Genomic DNA, 25,108 nt, shown 5'->3' with positions numbered 1-25,108 from the left:
CTGCTCTATCTTTGTGTGACAGCCCATGGTTCATCTGTTTTTTGTGTCAGCCAAGAGTAGCTAGGAGGCATGAATGGCCGTGAAACTCATCTCCCTCCACTTCATCCTGTCAGAGCTGATGATGCAGCTCACAGCCCCACAGCCACAGGGTCCAAGGAGAAAAGCTTAAGGACACATAGGAAAAAGGATGAAGTTTGACAGGTTATATGCACAATTTCAGCCTTGGATTCTCACCTCTACTTATGGTGGTGACAACATGTGATTATGCAAAACACGATGTCCTCACCAGCCTCCTTAGGCTTGTCAGGAGGCTGCATTTCATACAGTCCTACCCTGTCACCCCTACAGAACGGCAGAAGAACTGCAGGGTGAAAGATGAGATCCCTTGGCAGCGACAGCTCCCACAGGAGCCAGGGACACAACGTACTCGTCAAGGGAAGTTCTGCTGTGCAAGGTATTTACATGCCGCAACCAAACCAAAGTCCTGTGATCCCCGTGCCAGAGAGGTTACGCAGAGTTACATCTTGAAACACTTAAGCAGAACTTAAGTGTACAGTTTAGTGAAGACAGAAGCACATACAAGCTTTGGGTAAACCTCCTTGCTGCTCAGTGTCACCCCAACTCTGCTGTCATTCAAGCCAGGAGGTGAAATTCCAATGGACACCCTGGAGCAGAGTCTGAAGCTACCCACCCACCACAATTCTTCCCTCCTTCCCTCAAATTGACATATCCCACACCATTTTCTCTTGGCAAGTGTTATTCAGATTACCACAGCTGAACAGTTATTCATCTGGCTGGTTCATGACAATAAGATACTTTTTATCAGATCAGAGCGGGAAGCTCTTTAAAGGCTTTTTACAGAAAGCAGCTACATGATTTCATGAAGACAAAAAAACTCAAAGCATAGTGATAAAAGGTATTTTAATAGATCCAGTCATACTAATACATGAGATACTGTGCACTGAAAACACAGAAATATATTACATTTCTAACATGATAGGCCAGAAGATTTAATTACTATCTTTGCTTTGAACCTGACAGCTATTAGTACTCTACTAACTCCTGGATGCACTTGCAAAAGAAGCCTTGTCATTTTAGATTTGTAAGAAGAGGTGGTCTTAACTTGGATTTAACTACCAGGTTTTCTATAATACGTGCAACAGAAAAGCACACACAACTAAGCCTTCATGAGAAGGCAACTGCACACACACCTCCTCATTAAAAAGTTGGAATGGAAAGTGGCTTCCCTATATTTATTTTTCCCTCCAGTGAAGAACAAACAATCAAAACCTACTGTTAACAAAATGAAATCAGCATTTCATATTTATCTTACTGGAGAAGGTTTTGTAATCCTTCCAGATGATCTTCAAATGCAGTAAAGTTGACAAAATACTGTATGGACTCCCATAAAAAGGGAGATTTAGGCATATCATACCACTTTGAACAGTCTTAATACTGTGTAGGGGAAAAAAATGCTTTTTCCATGTGGCTTGCTAGTCTAGTTTCTTAAGGAGAAATATTAAAGTAATTTGACTATGATTTGGAAGGAAGAGCCAAATGGTATAAAAATGGCTGAATTTGGGGAAATTTCTATCCATCCCTCAGACATATATGAGAAAGTAAATCCATTTTTTAGTTCCTCCATTTGCAAATATTTTTTAAAGCTATTGTTCACTTAAAGTACTGAAGAGAAATTAAACAGGAGTCTAAGGGCAGATTCAGCCTGACCTAGAATTTCACACAGATTTAACCTGACCTCATTTTGACAGTCAGTCACAAAGGGACCAGAGAAGTTGCTGCTCATCTCAGGTACTTTGAAACACACAAAGAATTTGACTGGAAAAAAGGTAGAGTTTTTTGTGGGTGTTTTTTGTGTTTGTTTTTTTTTTTTTTAACGAAGGGAATTTTTATTTTATATGCCCTACATTTACATTCCTACAGTCCTGAAGTGCCTACATTCCCCCTTGAAACTTGAGCACACAAGAGATTGGGTGAAGAAAAATACATGGGTCAACTCCTTTCGGACTACAAATTGTCCACATAACATGCAATAGAGGTACAGAGGTTAACAGAGGTACAACTGTATTTCATATAGTCTACAGCCAGATTGACAGACTTGGCAATAGTTTGATCACTGCTGATTAGCAGTGAGCTACACAGCCAAAACAGAGGCAAAAAAGGAAGCAAGAAGAAATGGATGGAACAGTGTTATCACTATAGGCATACACTCCCTATATCCCCAGAACTTTGTGGGGGTACCCTCCCTACACCTGTTGGATTAGAGCTGTACAGTGACTGCCAGTGCTCTTCCCCTGTATTGTATCAGCACATTGACCAAAGGCGCTGTGTCAGTTAAGAGAGGACTATGGTCCTTTGACGGAAAAGGGAGTTGCATATGCGGTTTATCTTCCATTTTCTGCCTCAAGTTTACCATGTAGCCTCAAAACCAAGCCAACCAGCCAACACCCCCCTACACACACAGGAGAACATAAGGAGAGAGCATAAAAGGAGATGGAAATGATCCAAACAAGAATTGTCAGGAAGGAAAACACAGCTCTGTATACAGGGCACACAGCCCCTTCTCTGTGTACACTGTTACTCATTTATAGCATGGCATGCAATGCTGTAACTCGTAACACCACAGTAGTCAAAGGCCCCCATTCAGCCTGGCTGCCTCCAACACCAGACAGCCCTCCAAGAAGCTTCTGAAATAACTCACATCTTCCCTGTCATACAGTACTGCTCACTCATTTACAGAGACACCAAGTCTTTACACATTAAGAGTTCATACACTTTTAAGATGTACCATCAGATGCCCACTGCTCTTGTTCCTTTTGAGACAGATTTCCCTGAAGTCACTCTCTTTGCATTTGTGTGCTTTGCATATGTGGTACTTCCCCAGAATAGATGATATCTGCCAAAGCATGCTGCATTGAGAGGAAAACCACTATATTTGCATTATTCTTTTCTGAGGAACTCATATCTTGTTTTCTTTGACAGTGCCATTATATTACTTAACTGCTAACATCCATAGGAAATGTCAACATTCAAAACCAGCAAGTATTTTTGGAAATAATTTATGCAAAGTATCCCTATTTCAAAATATCCTCATTTCCTTGTTTCAGTGTACTGAATGGCTGCTGAGTAGGAAGAAAAAAATGAAGCTGGAGGAGGTTTTTTGTATTATTATTATTAGGTAAAGTAACTGTTGTTTTAGAGAAATACGAGAACACTATATTTAGTAAAAAGTTCTTAGGCAAATCAGGGAATCTTTTCTGATCCCTGAAGACTTCCCAGCACTGTAGGTATATATTAGATTTAAATGGCAGGAACCACCTCAGTTAAAGTCAATTAGGCACTTAGACTCCCTAAGCATATATTGATGCAATCACAGAATATACAGACATCATGAAGTTCACTTTAGCTATTATAAATGCATCAAAACATGATGCGCCTGTATCTGATGTCTGTATTCAAGGTAAGAGGTCCATATCAGATAGGAACCTAGGTGTTTCAAATTATTTCTTATTGTCATGTTATAGCATTTACCATTTTCAAGTACTAGAGGTCTACATATCTTCACAGAACAGAAATAATCAAAGCTCTGATGAATGTCTGGGAGGGATCTTGTTGAGGAACCTCTAGTTTTCTCCCACTCAAGCACTGGAATATTTGGACAGCAGACACAAAGATTTTAGGCTAACATGAAACACCTAAGCTCAGGCCTACAGCTTCTATAAAGAGCATTTCCCACACGTTTCTTGGAAGACCTACTTGCTGATGGTCAGATACTAACCTCCTGCAGCCTTCCAGCAACTTTCAAGTGCACAGATAGCACAGATTCCCAACCCCTACCCCAAATACCTGCTTAGAGGTGGGCCACTCACTTTTAGATTCAGGCAGTTCTCAGTATGTCCTTTAAGCTGCTCTCTTCCATCAGATAAACACTGACCCCACAGCCTTACTCCATATGTGCTGGTTTTCCCCTTCCCCTCCCAGAGGGCAGGCGAGCAGCCTCCTACATGAAGGAATGGGCCATTTTGACTTGCTAGCAGTTTTACACGGGCCTTGCAGTAATGCAGGCAGTTACACAGGGAAAAGATAGGGCTGCTGTTTCTGAAGCAATTAAGTTGTACTTTACTTAAAGGTTATTTTCTTGGTTTGCTTCAGACCTTCTCCCCCCACCCCAGATTAACAACTTTTTAGCATATCGGCAAACATTAAAGAAACAAAAAAAGTCCATAAAACATTTATCAGAAATCTTTAAACTAGAAAAGATCTAGACCTTGCTGTAACCTGACAGATTTCTACTGTCTTTCATTTAAGCCTACTTCCCTTAAGTTTCTTTGACTGTTAAAGATTTTTTTTTTTTTTTTGAGGAGAACGAGAATTTCCTCTTTCATATCAAACTCCAGATCCTGTGAATTCTTCAAAACCTCCATAACCAGTAGGGCTGGGGAATTCCCATGTCATCCATGTTAAGGGAATCATATGAAAGCTCTCTTGGTATTGAGAAGACAACTGGATTTTCACGTTAATTGAGGTGACTGACAGGACATCCTGATGTACACGTGCACATATTCTTTTACCCTGGTCCTCTCCAAGTTGTAATTTTAGTAACACTCTGCCCAGGGTAGCAATAAAACTGTTTTGTTGGGTTTGGGTTTTTTTTTTCCTCTCCAAAAAAATAGCACCGTCTTCACCCTTCTTCCACAGTTCAAGATCAGAATTAATTGATACCACAGTGAGAAATATGCAGTTATTTCAATGAAAAGAATGGTTCAGTCTCAAGGGGTGAGAAATGAAGCTGTACGAGAAAAGATACTAAAGGTGAGAGAAAAAAGCAGAGATACTGAATGACCCTGCTGCCCTTCCAGAGATCCCTCCTGAAGCTGCCACTAGCAGCAGCATTGCCTGCCAGAAAAATGGTACATCGCTATTATTAGTACAATGAGGGGACACAATGGTTTGACTCTTCCTTAATATTGGCAGCTATGTTGAATCATCCCAACCAAAAGCAACAATTCCCATTAATGAAAGTAACAAGGACAGGCCTGTGTTGGTTTGGAGACCAGTACAGTAGAATCGTGGAGGAGAGGAAAACAAAACCAAACCAAAGAAACCCCCAAAAACCCATGCAGACCTTTCAGACAAGAGAAAACAAAACAGTGATCTTCCCAAGAAAGAGCAGCTTCTGAAAACACGTTTACCTGTAACTATACTAAAGCTTCATAGCAGTAGTCTAAATTGAAAGGCAGGGAACACAGCCATAAACATTGTATTTCATTCAAATCTGTGAACTTCAGCTGTTTAACGAGCTAATGGAAATGTGAAATGACTGATGAAAATATTTAGCGCTAACTGACAGTTTGCTAAAAAGACTATCACACTCTTTGGATTTATGAGTCGTCTAAGGATTTGTCATAACTTGATTTTAAGCTAAATATCTAACGCGAACTGAAGCTAGAACTACATTGCTGCTTCCTCTGAAGTGAGATTTTTCAAAAGCAATGCCAACCTGGAAGAAAAGATGAAGAGAGAAGGGGGTTATCACCCTACTAATGTCTCTTTGCAGATGCAAAGGGGACAGTAAAACAAGCAAGAACTATATGTTGCACTCTCAATAACAGCAACTTCTAAAATATTTGAGAATGGATTTTCAGACACAAATCCATGCAAAGTATGTGGCCGATGGTGCTGCTCCAGTGGGACATCACATCATGCAATAAAGGAGATAAATATGGGAGGTTACATATTCTGAACACCACCACAGCTGATGCCCAGCAATGGCAGCGATTTGATGCAAGCCAAGCTCTGGCAGCATTTGCTCAGGCAAGCAGCAGAGGTGAGAAACTGCAGCGGAGAAAAGGATGAATTCACACTGTGGAGAACAGCTCCCTTGGAGCCACACGGATCCAAAGTACAGGGCACAACCGAACAGACATATCGGAGCCAACAACAGCATGGACAGGTGCCAGGGTCAGCAGCATTGTTTAGTGCAAGCCTCGCACAGCACAAATGCTCCTAGCATAAGATTTCCCAAGGCCGGGGATTGTCACATCACAAGATAAAGCAAAACAAACTAGCTGGAGCCTTGAGATAAACTTAAGCCCTGCAGGTGAGTATGAACAGATAAAAAGCCATGAACATATATATAGGCTTCTAACTGTTTACCATCAGAGTTGCAGGCGAGATAATATACACTGCACCCTTAGGAAGTGGTTGGTGTCAACACATGTAGCAACTACAAAGTTCACCACCATGTTGTGCTAAACAGCCTTTACAGATTTTACCTCTCAGTGATTAATAGGAAGAGTTGCCTGGTCTGTTTTACCTGCAGCTTACCTGAGGAACAAAGGCTATGACCCTAGCTTGGTCATAGGAGCAAGCCAGAGCTCAGCAGGCTCCTGACCCGTTTGCCCCATGGACATGTGGCAAAGTTGCCAGTGTCACCTTGATCTTTCAGAAGCCCTCCCACATCATCCCAGGCAGCCCCTGCAGCCCACTTGCAATGTTCCTGCCTGCACAGCTGGAACGTCTGGTCCTGAGGATCACCTGAGACCGGACCTCAAGATGCAGTGAGCACCAGTCTGATCTGGCACAAGCATCCCACAGAAGTGACCGTGGTTATCCTACCTCTCCCAGCTTTCCAGCTGCAGCTAGTGAAACCTAGTGGATGTTGTCACTTCATCTTTGCTAGAAAGCTACACATAAACACACAACTAGGAAACAACAACTGACACAAGCATAACCTAGTAACTTGAAATAGAGAGAAATGTCATCTGCAAGCCTTTCAAAATCTAAGATGTCAACAAATATCAGAAGTACAGAGAGAATCAGGAAAAAAAAAATGGAATGCTTTGAAGTTGTGGGTTTGGTTTGTTTTGGTTTTTTTTTTTTAGTTTTTTTTAAATTTCCATATGGACTGCCTCTCCACAAATCTAACACATCTTATACATATCCTCAACATGTACACTTGTTCAGCACTTTTTCCACAAAGGTAAGAAAGGACAGTACACAAAAGTAAAAGTAACACATAATTAATCTAAAGAAAGTAGGTTCTAAATGAATGACAAGAAATATATTCAATGAAGGAAGATGATGGTGCAACATTAATCAAGTCAGCATGAAGAAACAAAGAGAAGAGTATAAGATGTATTCAACAGATACCACTGATCACCAAGAGTGATCAGCTAATTGAAAGGGTCACACAGGGTATGTTTATGCAAAACAAATACAGAGGAGAAATACGGAAACAAGACTGAACTGTTTCAGTTTGTGTCCTATCAAGTAACATGCTCCATTCAGGGAACTATCTTTATACAAGACAACTACAAGAATCCTATAAGTTTCTGGGTCTCTAAAGAATTGCTAGTACAAGACAACATTAATAGAAGAAAAAACAGAGTTAAAATAATTATTTTAACAAAAGGGAGTTAACATAAGCCGCAGATTATTATATTATATGAAGTATTATAATACAATGTTTAAAAAAAAGCGTTTTCTTTGTCATCATGCACCTTCTGCAGTATTATAAAGCTATTTGGGGCTAAAGACTAAACACTTGCTCTTCCTCCATATTCAAAATTATTACAAAAATATCCAGAGAGGAAGTAACAGTCTAATTTGAGATAGGGATAAAAAATAGGAGCACAAAATAAGTTGATTTTGTAAGCAACTGAGCCAGTAAAATCCGGTTTCCTAAGAATGTGTGTCAAAGTTGCAGGAAGAGTTCAGACTGCAATCTCTCCTTCAGCATCTCCTGGGCTGCCTACTGCCAGAAAACTTGTAGGTTTATTGCAGATAAGCTTCTACCCCTCTCACAAGCGCAACTGGAACTGGTCAAAAGGTTTCGAAGTTATTAAAAGCGAGAGCAAAAGACAGACATTCACAGAGAGAGTTGCACGTAATCTCTATTTTCTCGGAAAACCAGGCTAAAAACATATATACACTGACTGCAAATAGCTTGGTCTTGAATTTGCAGTCACTGCTACAAGACTGCCCTGGAGACAAAAGCCTGATCGCACTAGTTGCGGAGCATTGCTCTCATTCTGTCTGGACAGATGCATTTTTTTAATGCAGGTATAGAGATATGAAGGGAAAACTGTTTCCTTAAGTAGCAATAGAAGAAAAATCAGAATTAAATAATATTCATTTTACTCCTAAGAGGATGTAAACATTGTCTAAAGCATCAGGCCCAGAAAAATACAATTGCCTTCACCAATATGGCACGACCCCTCCTGTCACCCCAGGGAGGAGGCATTTGGGCAGGGAGTGGGCTCTGCACACCCACGCTGCCACAGCTACCCTGCCCAGTCACTGTGGGCAGGCAGCCCTGCCTGCAAACAGGGTGCAAATTCTTCCTAGGAGGGCCTGATGTCATGTAACACCCCTGGGTACCTGGCAACAGCTGGGCATTTCCCAGAAGTCCTTCAAGCAAGAGCATCTGGCCGGACTGCAGCCTCAGGACAACAGCAGATCCACCCCTCAAGTTACTCTGGGGATCGCACCGCATGTGCAGCTGCAGCAGTCATCTAGCAGGCTCATCTATGGCAGTAACAGAAAGACTGATCTGCCAGATCCTTTTAGATACCAGAAAAAGAGAAATAGCCCCAGGTTCCTCCTCATTCAAAGTGTTCAAGGTCAGGATGGATGGGGTTTTGAGCAACCCAATCTAATGAAACATGCCCTTGCCCTTGGCGGGGGGGGGTTGGACTAGATGATCTTTGAAGGTCCCTTCCAACCCAAACCATTCTGTGATCCAATAACCTGGCTTCCTCACCACTTTAGCTACCCCACCAGGAACAGGCTGCACTGGTCCGCCACGGTTTGTGCATACCAGCTACCTGAAATAGGAGGCGGCTTCTCTAAGTCTGCATTGTTTGACAAAACGAAAGCTTCATTATCAGCGTATCCAAATCTGGAAAGGACATACCTCAAGGGCAGTGTGCTGAGAAAAAGGAAGACACCAGAAGTTATAATAAAGAGTGCTTCAGGAAAGCCAGTGTGGGTGGGACAGTATGCGATCACTTTTGACAATTCTGCCAGATCCACCCCCTACCGGACATTGTTTAGAGAAATTCAAGGGTAAAAAAGTATTTTTTCATATATATATATATATATATATATATATATATATAATATTATATAACTTCTAAAATACTATACATAACATTTTATATAAATACACACACATACGTAACTATATATAAGGGAGATTAATATCTGTGATATGAAGAAATCTGCACATGGTTCCCTCTCTATGGATCCTTACCAGCAATACACCATGAAGCAGATTGTCTGGTAAACAGCAATAGCAGAAATACGAAGAAGCTGATCAAGTAACAGATTATGGTGGGCCAATAATGAGTTGTTGCCTTAATATATTTTCCTAAATTCATCTTCATATTCTTCACTGGCTAAATATGAGTACTCAACAAGGGCTGGATGTGTACAACAGTTGTCAGGTATTACCCAATTATTATGCTGTGGATGACCTATTTACTAGAGGCTGGAGCTGGGATAAAGGCAGGTCAGCTGAAACTTTCTCCAAGAACCACAGTGACAGCTTTCCCAGATTGTAGTTCATTGTGGAGTTTGATGATAACAGGAAATAACCCCAATAATCCAGAAACAGAACAGTCAGTAAAATTTCCAAGTGAAAGTCAAGAGTAAATATAAGACTCCTAGTATTTGGAACCTAGCTGCTCACAAGCAAAGCTGTGATCAATGCAAACAAAGTCGAGCACTTGTATATAGTGAAAAAAATTGGGCCTGAACCTGCTAAGTCAGAATCTGTTATTTTCAAGAAAACCTGCAAGACCCATCTTCACTCCCAAGTATTTCAGATGATCCTTTGGTTATCATATGGTAGAAAAAGGTTATATTAAGTAAGCTTTAGTCCATTTCTTCAATCATAAGTAATTTCCATTCAATAAAAACAAAATGTAGTTGTGTTAAACTGTCATAGTGGTACCTGGAAGATAACAGCAAAGTATTTTAATGCAACAAGTGTCTTGATTTTGGCTGGGGTAGAATTAATTTTCTTCCTAGCAGTTGTATAGTATTGTGTTTTTCCTTTAGGATGAGAATAACATTGGTAACACAGTGATGTTTTAGTCATTGCTGAGCAGTACTTACACGAAGTCAAGGACTTTTCAGCTTCTCATACTGCCCTGCCAGCGAGGAGGCTGGAGGTGCACAAGAAGCTGGGAGGGGACAGCTGACACAGCCAGGACAGCTGACCCAAACTGGCCAAAGGGCTATTCCATACCATATGACATCATGCGGAACAAAAAACTGGGGGGAGTTGGCCAGGGGGAGGCAGCCGCTGCTCAGGAACTAGGTGGGCATTGCTCAGCGGGTGGTGAGCAATTGCATTGTGCATCACTTGTTTTGTACATTCTTTTATCATTATTATTATTTTCCCTTCCTTTTCTGTCCTATTAAATTGTCTTTATCTCAACCCACGAGTTTTACCTCTTTTTTTCTGATTCTCTCCCCCATCCCACTGGGGGGGAGTGAGCAAACGGCTGTGTGGTGTTTAGCTGCCTGCTGGGTTAAACCACAACAACAAGCTACCACTCACTTGCTATTCTTTGAATGAAAAGATGGAAATGATGCTATAAAAAGGAAATAACATTGTCTTGCCAAGACTAGAACCATCTGATGAGATTTTTTTCCTCACAATAAATAGAGCTACCAGACACATTGGTTCACTTTCTCTGTTCTTCATTTTCTTCAGCCTTTTTGAGAAAGGACACTTATGGTGTCACCACCATAAATGGCACCATCAGCAAACAATCAAGCTATTTGAAAACGCATTTTGTACTAGCACTGCCAGCTCCAGTATTCACTGACTGCATGTGCAGAAAAACTGTAAGCATTTCTGATCTGATTACGAGAAAGAAAAATCATTCCCATTACTTTGCAGCATGCAGCCAGAGGAACAAGTGTATTTTCAACAGCTCGTCCCAGCCATCAGAAGTGAAAAATAGAAATTATCATTATGATTTTTTTTGTCTGATCTCCTTCAAAAGGTCAGGGAAAGACGAACATTATGAGCTCCTTTCTGCAAAGCAGAATAGAAAAAGATCCTGTCTTATAAAAAGAACAGCTGACCACAGCCTAAGTTAGACACAACAGAATTGCTAAACCATTCAAACTGAGTAGTGGGTTGGTTTGTAATTGTTTTCCATTTCCTTTTTGTAACTCAACATGCAAAAAAAGAATACAGTTAAAAGCAAATCTCCTAATCAGACTATTAACTCAACTGCGTATACATAACAGGTCCCGATTCCCCCGCTACATCAGGTGTCTAGGAGAGAAAGGCTCTACGTGCGCAGATCAAGCTGCGGGACGATCAGAGTTGTTTTTTTTCCCCTGATTCGGCACTGGGAGGGCAAACAACAGTTTTCTGCCAGCCTATGAGAGCATTCTTGTAAATACAGCAGATACACTGAAGCCATTCATACCCCCAGTATGGCATCACAGCCAAAACTCATGGTTAAGACAGCAGCCTTGTCCTTTGGCTTAACTGAGAGGAAAGTTGTCAGAAGTTCTAAAAAAAGCAAAACAAAAAACCCCACAACAACACAGAAAATGCGACAAAGAATTGGAATGTAGTACTGGGAAAAATGTTAGAAACAAAAGCAGTTAAGCAAATACAGTCTCCCTCCCCCCCCCCCCCAAATTATTGCCTTAAAATACTGAAATATGAAAAATCCAGATTGTAAGTGAAGATAACTCATAATACTAGACTGCTTCAAGGGCAAAAATGTGCAATAATGTGTTTATCATCTACAAACAGTTATTTGATCTAGCAGCTCCCAGAATAGGAATCAGGGTGATTTAGAAGGCCGGGGGGTGGGGGATGGAAATCAACCCTTTGTTTTACCTAAAGGATGTCTCATTCGAAGTAGTTATATCAGATTGAAACATCCGTCGTTGTACTCATATTTCAATCACAGATGGTTTCTCCCCCTCATGAACAATATACAGATTGCACAAGAGGATAATGAGACATGATGGCCAGGGAAAGGAGGGGTAAAGGAATAAAACTTCGCCATGAAAAAAACCCTGTATTTTTCAAGTAGTACCTAAGCAAAAGCAAAGATTCCCCCCCACCCTTTTCTCACTTGATCCTTCTTCTGTTTGGTATTTAACAAACTTCAAGTCAGGTCACTTTGACTGATGCCCTAACACTACCAGGAGACAGTCACTCAAATTCTCCCACGCTGTAAAGTCCCATCTAAGCATAAGCAGAGCAGTTTCTCTAAAGGCACGACTCTGCCCCTCAGCACACCACATCCCCACACGCCCTTCTCCTCCCCCCACACCCCGCTTCACTAGGTCTCACGTCTATAAGAGAAGCACACACGAGCAAACAGAAAGGCCAGCAACCAGGAGTTTAACTCTGAACTACTGATGTAATCTCTCCAGTAGCACTCTGCCCAAGAACATTGTAACTTCAGCTGTCGCCACTCCTGGATCAGCACTGATAAGCTAATGTGAAACGAAGCAATCATTTTCACAATGTAAACAGTTGTTTGGCTACACCAGAACAATATAAACAAATGGGTCTATTTGTAAATCATCATTTATGCTTGTTGTAGAACCGAGAATAATATGTTCCAGGGCAGAAATTACAGTATTGCCAAGAAAACAGTGGATATTCAAACAGCTTGTATCTTCTTCCACCAGCCTGCCCCATTGACACTCCCTGTTCCAGTTCTTTAGAAGCAATAAAGCCAGAGTGATACAGGGCCTGATTTTTCAGGAATAAGATACCCTTAATTTAAAACCACATTGGGGAACCGGGGTGCGTGTGTGTGGGAGCAATGTCAACCATACATATGGTTTCTTCCAACATCTCGAAAAAGTCAATGGTAGCATCTCTTAAGTGCAGTAAGGGAAGGAAAAAAAAATACAAGCATGAAATAACCGAGTCCTACGCCTACTTTTTTCCACCCTTGCAACCCAAACAAACCGATTTCTCCCCAAACTGCACGCTTCACTTTTATCTGAGAACACTGGCGGTGGATGTCAGTCCACATATCCCTTTATTTATGATTTTTACCCCCTCGAAGAGTGGTTATTGCACTCCAAGGCACTGAACTGTTTCAAGAAGCTTTAGCTCATTTATGGAAATCACAGAACAGAAAACACGCGAGTCTGAGTAACCGTTTTCATTACGTGCCCGACAACACCCGCTGGCAGCACCCTCTCCCCTACGGCAGCCCGTGATCTGCCATAGCCCCCTTACAGCCAGGCACCGCTCCCAAAACCGAGCGACCCCCCGGCCTCGTACAGAAACCCCACCTTGCCGGCGAAGGGGCACCCCGCGGGGCGGGGGGCGCTGGATGCCCGGGGCCGCCCCCCGCCGCGGGGAGGCAGGGGCAGCAGACACAGCGCCGCTTCTGCCCCGCAGCACCCCGCGGAGGAGGCCCGCAGCGCGCCGGCGGGCATGTGCGCCGTCCGCCCGCCGCGGGAAGCGGCGGGCAGAGCCCTTTACGTAAGGGGGCGCGGGTGCCCCGCGCGGCTCGGCGCCACCTCCCGCTGCCCCTCCGCCGCGGCGGGGAGCGGGGACACCCCTTGCCCCCCCCAGGGCTCGGGTACCCCCACCCCCCGGCCGCACCCCTCCTGCTGCGCCCGGCTCCCCCCCCCCCGCCCGCTGCCCGCGACGCCTTACCCTGCCGCTCCAGCCCCTGCCGGCACGGGGCGGCCCGCGGAAGGTGCGCGACGCCCCGCGCTATCCCGCCGAGCCGCGGCAGGGCAACGCCGCCGCCCCAGGCATGGTCTCCACCCCCGCGGCGCCGTCAGCCGCGGAGCCGGAGTGTGCGCGGCGGGCGCCGCTCCCGGGCTTTTCTCCGGCGGGGTCGGAGGAGGAGGGTGGGGTGAGGGCGGGCGGGGGCGGGCGCGCCCGCAGCTAGGCGGGCGCCATTAACCGCCGCGCTGCCGCCGCCGCCGCCGCCCGCTTTGAAGCGGCCGCCCCGCTCCGCCGCGGCAGGCGCAGCGGCGCCCCCTGGCGGCGGCGGGAGGCGCCTCCCGGCCCGGCGGGCGCGGGGATCCCGGGATTTCCCGCTTGGCAGCGCCGGGCGTGTTCCCTGCGCTGGTGCGAGCAGCGGCGGCCGCCTCCCGGGGCGTGCCGTGCTGCCGGTTTTCTCGTATCTTGATTTTTTTTTTTTTTTAAGGAATCGCATCTCAGGTTGTCCCAGCGTGACGCCCCCCGGGCCAGCAGGTCATTCAGCGGCAGGAGCGAAACAGCGGGGACTGATTTTACAGAGGAGGGCAGGAGGGTTTGCCTTGCTTGCAAGAAAGGGAAGAAGGGGAATGTAAGGAAACCATGATGGTCGTAGCTGTTTTGCAAGCACTGTTTAGCAAAACCAGCTGCTTTCCTGTTGTTGGTTTATGTATGGAGCGACGACCGGCTTTCTTCTGCAATGCACGGAGGCACAAAAGGAAGAACACCGAGCTGGAGAGATGAATAGGAGCTGTCTGGTTGATACAGTAAAACGCAGCTTACGCCCTTGCCCGAGCCGTAGCAGGGGTGACCCAGCACAGCAGCCCCTGGGGAGCACGTCGCGGGGGTCGTGGGGCCGGGGGAGGCAGGAGGCACAGAGCATCTCGCTGCAGCTCTGCTCCTGGGCACCTTCGCTCCCCTACAATATGCAGGAAAAAAACTGGCAAAGGCAAGGGGGAAAAAAAGCTAAGCCTTGCCACACACACAACCAATTACTGTGAAAAGCTCCATTTCAGGTTGTCTAGCACGAGTTTGTACTGCAGCCTGAAGACAGGAGATGCGCTTGAGAAGCCACTTGTCTTTATTCCTCCTCTAAATTGACTAGCTTTTGTCTCTTATTTACCATAACAGAAGATAATACTTTTTTCTCCTCAGATGTTTATGGATAGTTGTGTCTTTCGTAATGGCTGTCATCTGAACAGCACAAGGTATTTTAACTGTCTTCTCCCAACACAGCCCAGTCCACTCAAGTGTGTAACAAATGCTTTTCATCACAAGGACCACTATTGTTCTCCCTTTCGGCCTAGATGCTGCTTCTGGCATCGTGCAAGCAGCCCCCTCTGCTAAATACAGACTGCATCCAGAATTACAGATCTCTTGTGAATGCAGTCACATTCTGCTGTTATGGGTCTGGGTTACATTAAAAAAAAAAAAAAGAAATTACAGGCAAACTTAAGAAAATGGAAACATTTATTGAAATGTGAAACATACTCATATGAAATATTTAGCACTCATTATGTGACAGTATCATTGAAAAATTCATCATTTGTAACATTCAAATATATCACGCATCCTTCAAACTGAAAAAGAGGGCATCTTAAAATGCATCTTAAATCACAGTTTTATTCATGACCCAAGATATGTTCATGATGATCTTTAACTGAAGTAACTCATCCTCCCAAACACTCATTCTCTACAAATTTTACAAATATGAACAGTTGCATAATGCTAGTAAACTACAGTCTAAGTTCCTTCCCTATTCAGCATCTTTAGCAAGTGCTTAGCTGCAGTACTATGAGTTTACACATGAAAATACAGTTAAGCAAGTCTCTGTTTACAAGACTTAAATTTAAATCCTGACTCTTCAGGGCCACAATGTGCATGTAATCTCTAAGCTTAGGAGTAGCCCTGCTGAATTCAGTATTATTTTTCTAGTCCCATGCTGAAAGTTAGGCCCAACTACAGAATGAAAGCCTGAAGTCCATTTTTGGTCGAACATGAAATATGTTTATAGATTAAAAAAAATAAACTAGGTTAATCAAGCTGTAGCCAAAATATTGAGATTTTACACAAAAATTATTTTTGCATATAAAAATACCAAGAGCTATTCTTTAACTTCAACAATTGTCTGTCAAACTGTGTTATGTCGAATTCTTCATTTCCAATGTACACGACTGGCATTTCCTTTGGAAAAGAATATCACGGAGCAGAAACTTTTTCTTAATTATATATGGTAGCAAGAGGCAATGTAAAATCCTTAAGATTTTAAGAAGATAAGAACTTAGAACCTTCTGATAAAAGCCATCTTCAATGTCTTTACATTATTTACTGGATATTCACATTTTCAGCTCCAGTTTGTTTATCCTGCAGCTTCCTCCATAGGCACAGAGGACCTCTTGCAGCAAAAGAACAGCCATTTACAGAGAAAAATGCAAAGCAAAGAATGGCAGGATTTCTGGATCTGAATGGGAGTTTGTGCACCTCACATCTGCGTGCTGTGATACAGCTGGCATTTTCTGCAGAAGCAGCAAGCTGGTAGATTTAGTGGTACATTGATGCACTAAATCTTTCCCCATGCTGGGACTGAGCCAGCAGCAAAGGAAAATGCTTCTTTTCTATCATGCCGCGTAGATGCTGAGGAAGAGGATAGATTTAACATTTGAGCAATGGGAACACAGAGGAAGTCAAACCCCACAGTTACATAAATTTGCGCTGCCCGTAGTTGCTACTCAGGCAGAACTCCAACTGAGGTCAACGAAACAGCTGCCAAAAGACTGTGGGGTTAATGTGTGTGGGCCACATTTTAAATGTCACTTAGTATTAATACAAGAAAAAAAAATACTGAAATTTAAGTGTCTAGGAAATGTTGTGACTGCAAAATGCAAAATACAAAGAGACAGAAGAGCACCACTGAGACAGTATATTTACAGTTAGGAGAGTAAAAATAGAAACAAGGAATTATAAATGGAAACATTTTCACAGTGTATTCAGAGATGCACCTTCCTTTATTCAGAAGTAGCAGCTCCTACTTATGCGCTTTCCCCTTCAACTTTGAAGATGCATTAGGCTAATGCAAAACTTTTATCTTGGAAAACTCTTTAAAAACATCAACTAGCATTATCAGAAAAAGGAAAGAAGGTGTAATTTTCTCTACGTGGTATATTTGGTGCATGCTGGCTCCCAGCTGCTGCAAATATTTAAAAGTGTGAGCCAGTCCAGGCGTTGAGTTCAATGGACAGTAAGAATGAGTAGTGCCAGCTCACTTCTGCTTTGTGCAATGCTTATCCCCGTGCCCTTCATACAGAGCTTTGGGGCAGATGCGACTAGTTAAATTTGGAAAACTGTAATTATAGAGCCATAAAAATTGCCAGAAAACCAAGAACGATGGCAGCATATTAGATGATTACTGTTTTTGCAGGGGTTTTTGACTTTTCTCTATTTTATGTTGATGCTGCCAGCTCTTAAAGTCACAAAACCTGATTAGTTTCACTTAATACCTGCATGTTTATAACCAGCAAGTAAGAATGATTATGGAGCCAAGCAACCTTTAAAACAAGGTTACATGATATACGAACTTTGTTCGTATTCCATGGCTTAGCAAAATAAAAAGCATGTGAGTAACACAGCCAGTATGCAACAGAATATACGTGTTAGGTGTGCTACATAGTATTAATTAATTTCAGAAGGAATCTTCGTCAGAACTGTATGTACGGGGAGAGAAAAAAATGTTAAAAATTATTAAATCAATATTTGCAGATAAAAGGAAAATGGAGTAAGTTATGAATAAAATGAAAACATTGTTTTTACTGTAAATATTTGTTAGAACTAAGGTCATTGCCAATGTGAAATAAGAAGTTGTTTGTCATTGGGTAAAATGCACTTTTATGTTCTAGGACAAATATAATATTTTTTCATGACTAAAAATAGCTTTTCACAGAAAATTACATCCCCCAACATTTTTTGCAAATATCATGTGTGTATATGGAGGAGAGGGAGAAGAACAACAGACGCTTTTACAGTTAAGTCCTAAAGAATGAAAATTGCCAATTTTTTCATCTTGAGTTCCTTTTAAATATGCTGTTACAGATAATGATTCCTAGATTCTGACCTTCTGTTACCCCTAAAAAAGGCAGGGGCTGCTTCTAAAGGACTGCTAGCTGGCCCTCCTGTGATCGAGTGAGGAACTGCAATCTACCTTTCCTTATGAAGGAGGCAGAATACATTCCCTGATAAGTTTCCACTGATGGGTAATGATGGGTACATAATTACAGCTATTTATAATGAATTAGAGATTGGGGTGGGTTTTGGTTTATTTTCTGGCATGCACACTTATGTATTATCTTAAAACCTTTTCTTTTGTGACATTACCTTAACAGTTTGCCCTGAAGTCCTTCATACAACGGGCTAGAAAGCCGATTTCAGAGATCTATTTATATGAAAGTTCTATAGGTACTTGGTAATGTGCAACCAAACAATAGATAAGAACATAATCTACATTCTGAAAACATTTCACACATTCACATACAGAGTTACACTGAACATCAATCTGTATAATATACCAAGTGTAGTTAAAAGCATTAGATACATATAAACATATATACATGCACGTATATACACACCCATTTTCTTTACATAATGCACCTGCCCTAACTCAGTATATGGAGTTACCAGTCCAATTTCATGTCTGCTTTACTCCACACATACTTTCCTCCTCTTTTTAGGAACATCATCTCATCAAATCCACTGAATTTTATAGCTGCTTCTACGCCAACATCTAGGATAGACTTGGAAGGCTCTTTCCGTCCATTTCTGCAGTTTAGAAAACGCATCTGGAACATCAATAGATAAGACATTAGAAATTCAATTTATAAAAGCTTAATTTTTCTACAGAATTAAACAAGTTGCACTGCAATCCCACAAAAGCCTATGTAAGTGCACGAACAGTTTCACGGTAGTCCTTAGAAGGCTCAGAAGCTCACGGTAGGACACACCGACACACCTTAGCAGGAACAAAGCCATACCATAATTCCTGAAGATTAAATGTTTGCTCTTCAGTAACATGTAAACTAAGTAGGCTCTTTGAAACTTAACTTTCAGGACAAGTTCTGTATTTTTAAATTAAAGAAAAACAGCAAAAAAAATCTGCAAAGATACACATCTATACTTTAAGATCCGTGATGCAATGATCATGCATGCAACCTGATGGCAACTCCTCCTTAGGTCATACTTAAATTCAAGTTCTCAGTACGTTTGATGGGAAAAAATTACATCTGTTCCTTGTACTACACCGTAAAATCATTTTAAAGAATGCACAATAAATAGAATTAGTTATCACTGTTGTATACATATATATATTAGCATACAAATACCAAGTATCAAACAAAGACTTACGTATTCATCCAGAATGAGGTATGAATCCCTCATCTGTAATAGATCAAAAGAAAAAACTAAATTAATATACAAACCAAAATTCCATTCTAGTGAAAAACGAAGGACGAAACAAACAACTATTCCTTCAAAGCCTGATGCAAATCTTTGAAACAGCTAGTGTCTTCCCACTATTTCAGTGAGCTTGGATCAAATTCATAGAAATAAACAACAGGATTACTAGCATGACTTAATGCATCAATAGACCAGTAATTCTTTGAATATGACCTCTCAAGTACCTAACTGAAATGTGGGTGCCCAACTGGATAAAGGTGTTTTGAATAATATCCAAGTTTTCTATTAACTTCTACATCAGCAGAACACACTGTTTTGCACACGGGAATGATTATGTCGTTTTCCAAACAGATGACATGACCATTTAAGCTGGGGTATTTAATTATCATCCCAGCAGACGAAGGTGTTCTCCCAGCTCAAAGGTAATCTCCCAGCTCAAAGGTAATCTCCCAGCTCAAAAAGCTCTCAGGTCTGCACCAGGAAATAGGCCAACAGCTGAAATAAGACACATTTGTTCAGCTAACTGGGCCTCTCCTACATGATCCTCCCTAAAATTCTCTAGGTAGCTGGAGCTTGCTACTGTGTAGAACAGGAAATCTGATCAACTTGGTGCCCATCCTTCACACAGGTTTAACAGAAATCAGAAACAGTCTTCTAAAACCAAACCTACTGAGGGAAGTCTACTCTTTTTTTGTAGGACTTCTTACATGGAAAAAAATGTAGGAACAGTTCTGGGTTCCCATCTAAACACCCTCTCTGATGAGTGCTCTCTCCCACCGAATGCCTTAAACACTAGACTGCACTTCTATGTCTTCATAGTAGAGGCAACCCAGTCTGCTCACTTGAGCTCTCTATACATTAAAAAGTAAACTGTGAATGGAGTGTATTAATCTGTGGAGAGGAAAAGGAAGGCAAGATGGGAGATTTAAGGCATTCCTGAACTTGATTCAACTTAGTATCTCCTCACTCTCTTCATAAACTTCCTTAACAGTGAGTTTTCTAACTCTCCTCATGCCATGTACAGGGTTTGTAGGCATCTTACAAAAGATCCTGAGCTCCACCCTTAGGCACTTTACTGCAGCTAATGTAAGCTGGATGGCAGGTCATGAAGTTAACTGCTGGGCTCTGCAGCAGCGCAAGGAGTCTCCTTGTGAATAAAGACCCTGAATGTGCAGTCCAAAGGAGTTCAGATAGACAATGTTAAAAATGTGACTTTATTGTGGGAGGGAGTACCTAGTAAGATGTGGCAGGCAAAAATATGAGTTCTTGTTCTTCAATACTCAATATAATGCTGATTGGGATGATATGTTACTTCGTGCGGGTTGATGACACTGCCATAGCATAACATCATGGTGAATCTCTATTATGAAACTATGCTTAGAGTATAAAGTGTGTTTACATTAACATTCAACCTTTTCAGGATCTTGTGCCCTGGTGGGGAAGAGCTATTCGATTCCAAAGGACTTAATTATTGTTGAGCTCACCACTCAGCTGTGGAGAACTCTGTTTCTCCAGCTTCTGTGCTGATACTTTATACATCTCACTGAGCAGAGGCCCACACCATGCTATGAGAGGACTCCTGGTGGTGTCCAGAGGATTGGGATCAATGAGTTTTTACTCTTCTGTTAATAACTTTGTGCTCAGTAAAAAGCCTTAAAGAAAATTAAAAACTTTGGCTTCCACCATAACCAAACCAGTTGCTGACAAAGTTGTACTGTACTTCTTCTAAGCCAATACTAATAGGGGAAGCGTTAATTGCCATGAAAGCTTCTAGTTCTTTTCCACCTTTCCAACTTCATTTCAAAATAAAGTTACAAAAGGACAGTTTCAATTTTACCTTCTGATTAGATTCTGGCACCAAACAGGAGACATCTTTGTGGCGATGCAGGAATTGTTCAAAGTCTTCATCACTGATAACAAACTTCTCTGCTTCTCTCAGGGCATCCTTACCACTGTTCTCCCCTTCGATGAGCAGACACTGAAATACCTGAAGAGAAAAAGCATCTGGTTAAGATCTGACGTTTTCACTTGCCTTGAGTATCAGAGACTGTCACCATGACAAAAACCTTCAGTTGTCTCAGTAGCGGTCTTTAATTTTTCTGTCAGTGGAGCCACACTGACATAAATTGTGATAAGTGAATACTATACCAAGGCCACGGTGCAGGTTTATTTTTAGCAAATTAACATTACATAGTTCTAAATGTAATTACACAGTCATGGCTCCTGATCAGGTTTCCACAGAAATCTTAACTGCTCTGGTCTTAATAAGGGCACAGATAATAAAAGCTCAAATTAACTTTTGATTGAACCTCAACTAGTATGGCTGTATTATAAATGCCAGTAAGTACTACGTACAATGCAGACTGCCAATCAAGTCAATTTTTGAGGGTTTTAACCAGATTTGTGACTGTAAATTTAACTAGCTTCAGATGGTCACAGAAAAGATAGAGAAGACTCCTCAGAAACAAAATGCAATAGTTTGTCTACTTAGGAGCCTCCATCTAATGGCCAAGTCCTCAACTACATTCAGACTTCGGGGTAAAAAAGGTGCCTTTGCCATCAACGTGCTCTGTAACCCCAGCAAGAAAGTAGGCCAGGAAACTTGATAAAACATTAAAATGTATGTCATATTTTCCTTACACTCCTTTAGTAGGACAAAGATTTCACAGTCATTTTTTTTTTCTGAGAAATCATGCGTGTACACCAATTTTCATGAAGCCAATAATGAGAAATTATTCCACAAGTTCTCCCATATTTATAAGTCACATTATCTCTTCCTGTTTTCAAACTGATAACATAGTGTATTTAATACACTTCTGGCAGAAAATATAATGTATGCACACTAACCACTAATACTCTATAACAGAACATTAATGTCTAATTAACACTTATATATTGCTAATATATTAACTCTAATGTATCATTGTACACTAACCCTCATTTTCTTGACACCATGACACATTTTCAAATGTTAAAGACCTTCTATCTTACTTCTAATATCGTAAAAAAAATAGATCTATGTATGCTGAAACATATATCATGTAGCGCTGACAAGTCCGCTAATGCTAGCCCAAGGTAGAGCTGGAGATCTGACTGAGGTCATTAGAGGTTCAGACAACTCCAGAACTTCATCACTCCTTTTCTCTGAACAGGAAACCTATGGTACACAGCACTTTCTTACCTTCCAGCGCACAGGGTTGAGTGCCTTGATCTGCTCATTCATGTCTTCCTCAACATTAAATCTGTTGATCACTGAATTTATTTTGAAAGCAACAGCATACTCTCGGCACCACTGTCTCAGTTTATGCAGATTTTCCACATGGTTCTTCTTTCCTTGACCACGGCCAATTAAAACGTTGACATTCTCATCAAAACTATCACATGAAATTGCGAGAATGTCTAAATATTCACCTGAAAACAAGTTTTAAACATTGATTAATATTCAGTCCTTCAGCTAAAAGCTGTCAGGACCCTGCCCACTTTCACTTCCTCGTGATCTGTCATGAAGTGCCATGTAAACAGAGTTCTGTGAAGTCATCACATGAACCACAAAAGCCACAGCAGTGGCATCATCAAAACACATATTTTGTGTGTGTATCCGGCATTACGGGGACAGTCTGAGATATTATTTTATTATACTATTATACCAAAGAGGCAATGGTACAAACTGTCTATGTTCGCAACATATAATTAACGATATTTCACTGGTATTTACGTTTGGTTTGTGTTTACTGTAAGTGAACCACTAACAAACCATCTCCCACTTGCACCGAAAACCATCTTTCGGTGAGGCTGCCCCGAGGAGGCTCCCAAACCCCACCAGCGCTTCTGTGCACAGTGGCTTTTCCTTACCGTACTTCTTGAACCACCGTTCTCTAATCAGGCTGCCGTTGCTAACAATGCTGACACTTGGTAGCTTCAACTCCTCCTTGCAAAACTGGACCAATTTGCCTACAAATTCGCCTCTGTCCTGAAGAAACGGTTCTCCTCCCGAGAAATTTATTTTCTCCATTCCTAGAAAAGGTCCAAAGAAAGATGCTGTGAAGCTCTGTCTGCCCATTGCCCGCTCCTTCCACACGCTGTCAGTGCCCGGCTGCAGCGATATGAAGAGGGACCCCGGCCGCGCAGCTGCAGGGATAACTTCTCCGACGCCACTTGGTCCTGCCGGGACGCGGTCGCCGCGCATCCCCCCGCCCTGGCTCCCACGGGCGGCCCCCCCCGGGACTCACCCGCCTCCTTCAGCATCGTCAGCCCCCGCTTGGCCTCCTCCAGAGGCAGCACGAAGGAGGTCTTGGCCGTGTGGAAGCAGAAGCCGCACTTGTAGTTGCACTGCCGGGTGAAGTGGTAATTGACGCTGGTGGGCGTCGGGGACGCGTCGTCCCGCTCCCGCTCCCGCCGGGGGCCCGCCGGGGCGACGGGGCTGGGGGCCGAGACCCGCCGCCAGCCGGGCAGGGGCAGGGAGAGGGAGAAGGGCACCAGGCGCCAGCACAGCGCGCCCACCCGCCTGCCCAGCGCCGCCAGCACCGCCCGCGCCACCGCCAGCGGCGTCCGGCTCAGCACGCTCAGCTGCATGGCTCGGCTCGGCTCGGCTCGGCTCGGCTCGGCTCGGCTCGACTCGACTCGACTCGGCTTGCCTCGGCCTGGCTTAGCTCAGCTCGGTTCTACCCGGCTCGGCTCGGCTCGGCTCGCAAGCTGCAGCGAGGCGCCCAGCGCTCCGCTATAAAAGGCGCGGCGGCCCCTCCCGGCCCGGCCCGGCCCGGCCTTCCCCGCCGCGCCGGGGCGCAGGGAAGCGCTGGGTTTCGTTTTCCTTTCTCGCAGAAAGGAAACTTGGCACCGAGCCGAGGGCTCGCTCGGTGTTTCGTTTCTCCCGCCCTGCCTCACGTGTCCCCGTCTGTCGTCGTGTGTCGTCGTGTCGTGTGTGTCGTCCCCTCCCCCCCCCTCCCGCCCTGCTTCTCGGCCCCGGAGGGCCATCACAAAACCTGCCGGCTGCCCAGGGTTGGTACTGGTGTGAGCACCTCTAGGTTTGAGCCCGTCTAGCACCTGAGGACCCCTTTGCCCCTTTTGATGTGTGTGGGCCAGTGGCTTCAGTTCTTCTGGTCAAAAAGAGTGTGACCCGTTAAGCAGGGGGAAAGCTTGAGCTTGTGTAAGTGCACTCCATCCTTCTTACAGACAGACATGTGCTCTTGAGAGTTCAAACAGATTTGCACAACAGAACACTCCAGGTTAGGGAGACTGATGACTTCAGATTCATGAAAAGAAAGTACTCGAAGGTTCTTTAATTCTTGGTCTCCAATACTGCCTAAAGCACCTCAAGCAAAGCTACTGCACCGAGTTGAATATAGGGTTAGCCTTAACAGCAAGGAAGAGTTGGCAGCTCCCTGAGGTGACACATTGGCGAGGCAGATAGCTGCCCCCTCATGGTAACACCAGGAGAGACTGGGATGAAGGTGCCAGTTCCCATATTCCTCAATTCCTCAGTGGCACAACAGCTATTGCTGGAGAGAAGCACCTCCATCATAGCACCAGTTACTCTCTGCAGTTCTCCCATGTGTCTAGACAGACCGGGAGGTCCTCTGCAGCTTTTCAGCCTCACACTGCCTTCAGTCAGTCTGCCCTCATTCTTGCATGGGCAGTTTAGTGTCACCACTGCTGCCAAGGTACGGAGCCATACTCAAATCTCATTGCCTACCAACTGCATGTTGGCTATGGCAGGCTTACATTGGAGCTTCACTCACTTCCGTTGACCTGCCAGAACTGCTAATGTAGCAGGACAGTCTTGCCCTCATGTTGACTTCTTTTTTTTTTCCCTTGAAAAAGGAGTAGGAGAACTAGCTTCATCCTGTTTGCAAATTTTAATGGGAAACAGAACCTGCTTGTGAATAAAAAGTGTTGCCTTTATATTAATTAGTACTGTCCTTTGCTATT

The 25,108-nt window shown here is 43.2% G+C and overlaps 2 protein-coding genes across 11 annotated transcripts in view; both read right to left on the bottom strand.

The window, feature by feature from the left end:
• Positions 1-13,861, bottom strand: part of RNF144A (ring finger protein 144A) — a 68,128-nt gene extending 54,267 nt beyond the window's left edge. For all 10 annotated transcript variants that reach the window (XM_087775106.1, XM_087775105.1, XM_087775103.1 and 7 more), the window contains exon 1: positions 13,691-13,861. The gene's annotated coding sequence lies outside the window, so the exon portion shown is untranslated. The remainder of the gene's footprint in view (positions 1-13,690) is intronic.
• Positions 13,862-15,193: 1,332 nt separating this feature from the next.
• RSAD2 (radical S-adenosyl methionine domain containing 2) lies at positions 15,194-23,957 on the bottom strand. Its single transcript, XM_009461114.2, has 6 exons — positions 23,413-23,957; positions 23,036-23,197; positions 22,365-22,594; positions 21,021-21,170; positions 19,133-19,165; positions 15,194-18,570 (listed from the first exon to the last, which is right to left on the bottom strand). Exons 1-6 carry the CDS (start codon positions 23,753-23,755, stop codon positions 18,406-18,408), a joined length of 1,083 nt encoding a protein of 360 aa, XP_009459389.2. The 5' UTR covers positions 23,756-23,957; the 3' UTR covers positions 15,194-18,405.
• Between the last annotated feature and the right edge of the window lie 1,151 nt (positions 23,958-25,108).

This window comes from Nipponia nippon, unplaced genomic scaffold, assembly GCF_047370975.1.
Source record: "Nipponia nippon isolate SJK-2023a ecotype South Korea unplaced genomic scaffold, ASM4737097v1 scaffold_4, whole genome shotgun sequence".
Taxonomy (NCBI): Eukaryota; Metazoa; Chordata; class Aves; order Pelecaniformes; family Threskiornithidae; genus Nipponia; species Nipponia nippon.
Note: the sequence above shows the minus strand (reverse complement) of the source record. Positions and strands in the feature narration are given on the sequence as shown.